Raw genomic sequence first — 6,183 nt, 5'->3', positions numbered from 1 at the left:
CAAATGAACATACAAGAGCTGGATGAAAATGGTCCAAACACAAGCGGGGCGATGCTCTGTGGCTGCGGGCAGCGCCAATTGGCCTTAGGGAGGGCTGACTGCTGGCCCCATGTGCAGAAGTGGCTGTCCATGAGTGACAGCACAACTCATTTTCTTTCTTCTTTTCACAGAGTGAAGCTCCTCAGCTTTATCCCATTATTTCACTTTATGCTAAACTGAGAATCCCCATGCAAGTTGTCTCTTGTGAGATGCACTTCTCAGGGCTTAGTGGGTCACACTTTGGATCTGCAATGAAGCTATGGATGCACTGTTGCCTGAGCCGGGCCTGCACTGAGCAGACTGTGGTGGTGTTTGCTGACAGGTGGCTGAACACAAGACAGCAGCGTGCCCAGGTGACCGAGAAGGCCAACAGCACCCTGGCTTATATCAGAAGTTGGGCAACCAGAAGGAGCAGGAGGTGATTGCTCCTCTGTATTGGCGCTGGTGAGGCTGCACCTCAAGTACTGTGTTCAGAGTCATCACAAGAAAGGCACCGAGGCCCTGGAGCATGTCCAGAGAATGGCAACAGAGCAGGTGAAGGTCTGGGCCATGAGTGTTATAGGCAGCAGAACACTGAGAACAGCCTCTGCTCTCAGCTAACAGCGACAGGTCACAAGCAATGGCTTTATGTCAGTCCAGCGGTGCAGGCTGGCTTCTCAGAAGGATTTATTCTCAGAAATAGCGGTGGGGCGCTGGCACAGCTGCCCAGGGAACCGATGAACCCTGAAGGTGTTCAAGAACCGCAGAGATGTGGCAGTGAGCGGCACGGGGCCGGGCTGACAGTTAGCCTAGATGATCTCCGTGGCCTTTTCCAACCGTAACAGCTGTACGATGTACACATACAAAGCGGCGGCTCCTCCCGGCCCGGCTGCAGCACAGACACCAACGGCAGGAGCCGTGCGGGGCACGTCAGGTTCCTCCCATAAATTAGCGGCTCCCGCACCGCACCCCGCACCCCGCACCCCCGGCAGCCGCTCCCGACCCGCCCGCACCGGGGAACGCGCGTCTGTCCGAGGCGTTGCCCGCCGGCCCCTTCCGCCCGCAGCGGCTCCCGACCCTTGTTCCGTGCCCGCCGCATCCCCGGCAGCGGGCGGCGCCGAGCCCGCCCCCCCCCCCCGCCCGCGGATCCAGGCGGCGCCGCCATCCCGCCCGGCCCCTCCGCCGCTCGCCGCCTTCCGCTCCGCAGCCCGCGGGCGCGCCCAGGAGGCGGCGGCGGGGCCGCGGCTGCCGCCCGCCCGCCAGGCTCGGCCCCGGAGCCCGGTAGCCTCCGGCCGTCAGCGGCGCGATGTTATGGCCGAGCCGGCGCACAAGGGCGGCGGAGGGCGCGGCGGGCGGCAGGAGGACGGGGCGGCGGCCGCCCCGAGCTACGAAGATTACGAGTGCAAGATCTGCTACAACTACTTCGACCTGGAGCGGCGGGCGCCCAAGCTGCTGGAGTGTCTGCACACCTTCTGCCAGGAGTGCCTGAACCAGCTGCACCTGCGCGCCGCGCAGCAGCCGCCCGCCGCCTCCGAGCCGGGCGCGGGGCCGGGCCGTGCTGCCGTGGGCTCCCTGGCCTGCCCGCTGTGCCGCCACCGCACGGCGCTGCCCGACCACCGCGTCCACGGGCTGCCCGTCAATACCAAGCTGGCCGCCGCCTGCCCGCCGCAGCTGCGCGCCCGCGACCCGCTGCCCCAGGACCGCCTCCCGCCGCTGCCGCCGCGCCGCCCGCCCCGAGCCCGGGATGCGGCGGCCGCCCTCGGTCCGACCCCCGCTCCGACCCCCGGCCGCGCCGGGCCGCGCTCGTCGGGCGGCGGCTACGAGAGCTGCCAGAGCTGCAAGCGGGCGGCGCTGAGCGCGGGCTGCGTGTGCGTCGTGGTGTCGTTCCTCTCCATGGTGGTGCTGCTCTTCACCGGCCTCATCTTCGTCAATCAATACGGCGGGGACGCGGGGCCCGGCGCGTCGCCGTCTCCCGTGGGTCCCATCTGCCTGTCGGTGGCCAGCGTGCTCGCCCTGTTCTCCGTCGTCGTTACGTGGCTCATCTGCTGGCTCAAGTACCGGCCCGAGGCCGCCGGGGCCAACGCCAACGCCCCCGCCAGGGGCCGAGCCGCGACCCGCAGGACCGACACGTAGCGCCGGGTGGGTGGGGGCGGCCGCCGGTACCGCCGGTAACGCCGTGCTGGAGCCGCCCGCCCCGTGGGAGGGATGCGGGGGAGGCCGTGCAGAATCTTGTGCCCCCCCCGCTGCCGTCATGGCTCCGCAGCGCTTTGTAGCTCGCCGGGGAGGGGGTCGCGCACTGCGGGGTCGGGCTGTGCGTCCGGCTGCCCCGGGGACAGGAGGCGGGTGGGAGCGGCGATGCCCGGCACGCAGCACTGCGGTGTAACGCCGTGATCCCAACGCCACGGTGACCGCTCGGTAAGGCGGGACGGAATATGTATGAAAGAAAAGTGGCTTACTGTTGCCCCCACCTGGAAGATAATCGGAGATCTGCGCTGCTGTTAGGAGCGGAGCTAAATGCGTTTTCTATTCTTCTTGTTATGAAGTTGACAAGTGCACATAGAAGCCGTAACAGAAGCGTATTATCTTAAAAGAGACTGAGCCAAGTATCCCTCCTTGTTCCGAGTACGGCTTTGTTACAGTTCTATTAGAAGGCCGTCGAGTCCTCCATTGGTTGCTTAAAATAAGCTTTATTATTTAATTCCTTTAAATTCTCATTTAATGTGGGAGACTGAACCGCTGCATTGCACTCTTAATTTATGGATGACGATTTAATGAATGGAGCTCTGAAACAGAGCTAAAAGACTCCTATGATAGAGAACAGTGTTCTGCTGGCCATTGGTCTCAGTTCTTATACAGCGAGAGAAACCCACGTTAAGATACAGCCTTTCAGCATCACTGTAGAGGTGGAATACAGCAGCACGCTGTGTGATCTGGTCTCTTAGCTGTGGTCCATGGCTTTGCCCTCGTGGTGAGTTTCTCTTCTGCCTTAGAGGTTCCCATAGAGGCCAGGAGGAAACATTCAGAGATGTGTTAGAGATGTGATGAGATGCTCGTAAGATGGTGTGAAACATAGTGCTGCGTGGCTGCTCTTGTAGTATAGCGAGGAGAACACTCTGTATAGATACTATTCTATGTTGCGGGATAATTCATTTGGTGCCTGAATTTTTTTAACTCAATTAGTTGTTATAACCTACGGCATCGGGAATAAGATGGTGCTTCTTATTCCCTGTTTCTACACAGGACTGTATTGGAATGAGGTAGTTATTTTCGTGCTTAAACTCAAGAGTTTTAACAGTGATCTTTTAATATGTGTGTTGCAAGCCGTGTGCATGACTTCTGACACGTATCCTCATAGACCTTTATCAGCCACTTCTATTTATCGCAAGCGCAAAGGAATTTAATCTGTAGAAATGTAAAGGCAGCAAGTGGAGATGTGCGCTGTGTTTTATGACTGCACAAGTGATGTGTGCTGTGCGTTGTCTTCGTTATCACAGAGCTGTGAAAAACACCCCCTCAACAAGAAAAAGAAAGGAAAACAAAAACGGTATTTATACGACAGACGTAGTTTGTGGGAATAGCCGATGGCTTTTGTGTCGCTTAAGTTGATTTACCAGATCCACACCAGCCTTCTAAAGTCGTATTTAAGAATAGAGAGGCCCTGAGGAGGTAAATCCCTGCTCTGAGTTGTGGCTCTGCTGTGGGCTGTGTGTTTAGAGCGGTGTCCAGACGTGGAGCTGTTTGTTGGCCGTGCAGAGCTGAGCCTCCAGCAGCAGGCCTGACTCCAGCCCCTGACTGCAGCAGTAGTTGTGGATGTTCTGCAACCAAAGAAAACCACGAGACTTTTATTTCAGCATCTAAATGACTATTTAGATGGTCGACTTCAGGTACAAATGTTCGAAAATGTTGGCCTTAACCTCTCTGTTTTCAGTTACCGCATCTGTAAAGTTTGATAACAGTGTGACCTACCTCACAGGCAAGATGTGAGGCTTTATTTATTGACGTTTTTAAGCAATTGGAGATCCTTGAAGAGGAGGTGCTATAGAGGTGAAAGTATTATTATAAATGATACTGTAGTAAGAATAAGTATGTGTAAATTAATGGACATAAACAGCCGCAATGTTTTCTAAGAATAAACATATAAAATATGTACGTGTGTGCATCATATGCACCAATTTCTGGTTTCCCTGCTCGTGCTTCTCTTAATGCAATGCATTTCTCACTCGGCCAGGTGAGCTCCAATGCCCACAGCTCAGGTCGGCCCACCCAGCAGCCACTGTTCTCACTCCTCATGTAGGCACAGCAGAGCTTGGAGGGGCTGGGCTGGAGCTCACTGCCCGGCTCCTGCTCTGCTCCACTCACTGGTGGCTGCTGTAACCCAACTGCTGTGCTGCCAGCACTGCCCTGCCAGCCAGCTCCCACCTGGGAGCCTACGCTCACGCTTAGGGGAGCCACGGTCACAGCAGGTGTCTGTGCCCTAAAATACTGCTTGCAGTATGTTTCTGCTCCAACTTTGACTTCCATGTTGTAGTTTTATTTCTGCCTTTTCCCTGTATTTACCATTGTATCTGAACCAATGGTTTCAACTGGAATCCACAGACTACTTCTAAAGGATTTACAGAAGGTAAGTGAGAACAGCAAATCAATCACCTGAAGCTTGGATTTGTTACGTGAGAATCAAATCTCAAATGTTTATGGGTTTGCATGTTACAGAAGTAGAGGATCACAGCCTAAACAGGAATTTCAAGGTTATTTACAATGGGGCGCTCATATTGCATATCAGGTTCCTGCCCATATATTGAGAATATTTCAGAGCCCAATTAAAATGGACTGTCCGCCTGTATGCCAAATCCTTCTGTGTGCTTACACAGATCTTTGGAGCATTAGTGTGGACCCACATCACAGTACCAGGTGGAACGAAATCACTGTACGCATCTCTGGATGCTGTAGAGTCCCAGCCTTACATTTGAGTTCTGGGTTCCTTCAGCTGTATGGATTGCTTGTCTGAAGCCAAACCTTGCTCAAGTTTTGGGAAGAAAGAGAAAGTAAACACACAAAAAGAGAATCCTTGTCACTGGTGGTGTTTGATGGTTGTAATTATTTTAGTGAGAACGCTGGTTCTGAATAGTTGTTTAAAACCACATGGAGGGGTACAGCCAACGGGGTGCACAGCAGTTACACCATCCTGCAGAAAACAGTGCTCAGAGCAATGGGGGGGAGCAGAGAAGGCAGAACATACTGCAGCATTGAGGAGAAACTGTGGAAAATACAAGCTGGCTTCTTTGGCTTCCTTTGCACAGCTTTATTATTATTATTTTGCTGTGCAGCTCTCTGTGTTACACAGTGTGGTGGGAACAGCTACAGCCAAGGCATGGGAGCACCAGAAAAGCAAACCTGAAACTTCCACGGGAATTGTTGGACCTCTGTGAGACCTCTGCTGGAGTTCTGGGAGATGGATCCCTTCCTGGTGTGCCTAAGATCCTAAACATTATGCAGCTGTAATCCCGTGTCTGTCTACCTGACTGCAGGCATGCTGGGCTCCAGGCTGGAGGATCAGTGAAGTGGTTTGGGAATGGCTTGCAATAGGCTGCTGGACACCAGTATTTTAAGGTATTAAAGCACAGACTGGTTTTTTTTACACATGCCATGTCCTGTCAGTGCTGCAGTGTAGGAGCTGTTATTTCAGCTCTCTCCTTTGGAGTGTCCCTTCTAAGTGCTGTGGCTGCAGGGAGGAAGCTGTATTCCTTTTGGCATTACTAACTCACAGTTAGTAAATAATCACAGTAAATAATCACACACGGTTTGCTGACATCATGGCAGACCTTAATCCTACCAAGGCAGGTGTGGCAGACAGACACAAGCGCTTCACACATACACAAAAGGAATAAAGGCTGTGGTTATCTGACTGGGTTGGCCAAAGCTGTGTAGAGGTGCTTTTGTGTTCCATCGACGTGGTGTCCAACCACTGTTAATGTACCACAAAGGCAAATAAGAAAGCAGGACCAAACCCTCCAGCACTGGTGACCTCCATTCGCGGGGTGGATGCTGGTTGGGGTCCCAAAAAGATACTTTGAGAATCAGGCTCTGTTCTTCCACTGTCCTCTGGTAGCGCAGGTGGGGAGCCCAAAAGCGCCTCCGACCTGAGAAGGAATTCCTTTCTGCATTTAT

General features: G+C 54.4%; 1 protein-coding gene across 1 annotated transcript; it reads left to right on the top strand.

Annotated features, from left to right (window-relative positions):
• The first annotated feature begins 831 nt into the window (after window positions 1-831).
• Window positions 832-4,190, top strand: LOC107318009 (translation initiation factor IF-2-like). The gene has a single exon (XM_015871321.1). It carries the CDS (start codon window positions 832-834, stop codon window positions 2,149-2,151), a length of 1,320 nt encoding a protein of 439 aa, XP_015726807.1. The 3' UTR covers window positions 2,152-4,190.
• The last annotated feature ends 1,993 nt before the right edge of the window (window positions 4,191-6,183 follow it).

This window comes from Coturnix japonica, chromosome 9 (assembly GCF_001577835.2).
Source record: "Coturnix japonica isolate 7356 chromosome 9, Coturnix japonica 2.1, whole genome shotgun sequence".
Classification (NCBI taxonomy): domain Eukaryota; kingdom Metazoa; phylum Chordata; class Aves; order Galliformes; family Phasianidae; genus Coturnix; species Coturnix japonica.
The sequence above is the reverse complement of the archived record's forward strand: the minus strand, read 5'-3'. Positions and strand labels throughout refer to the sequence as shown.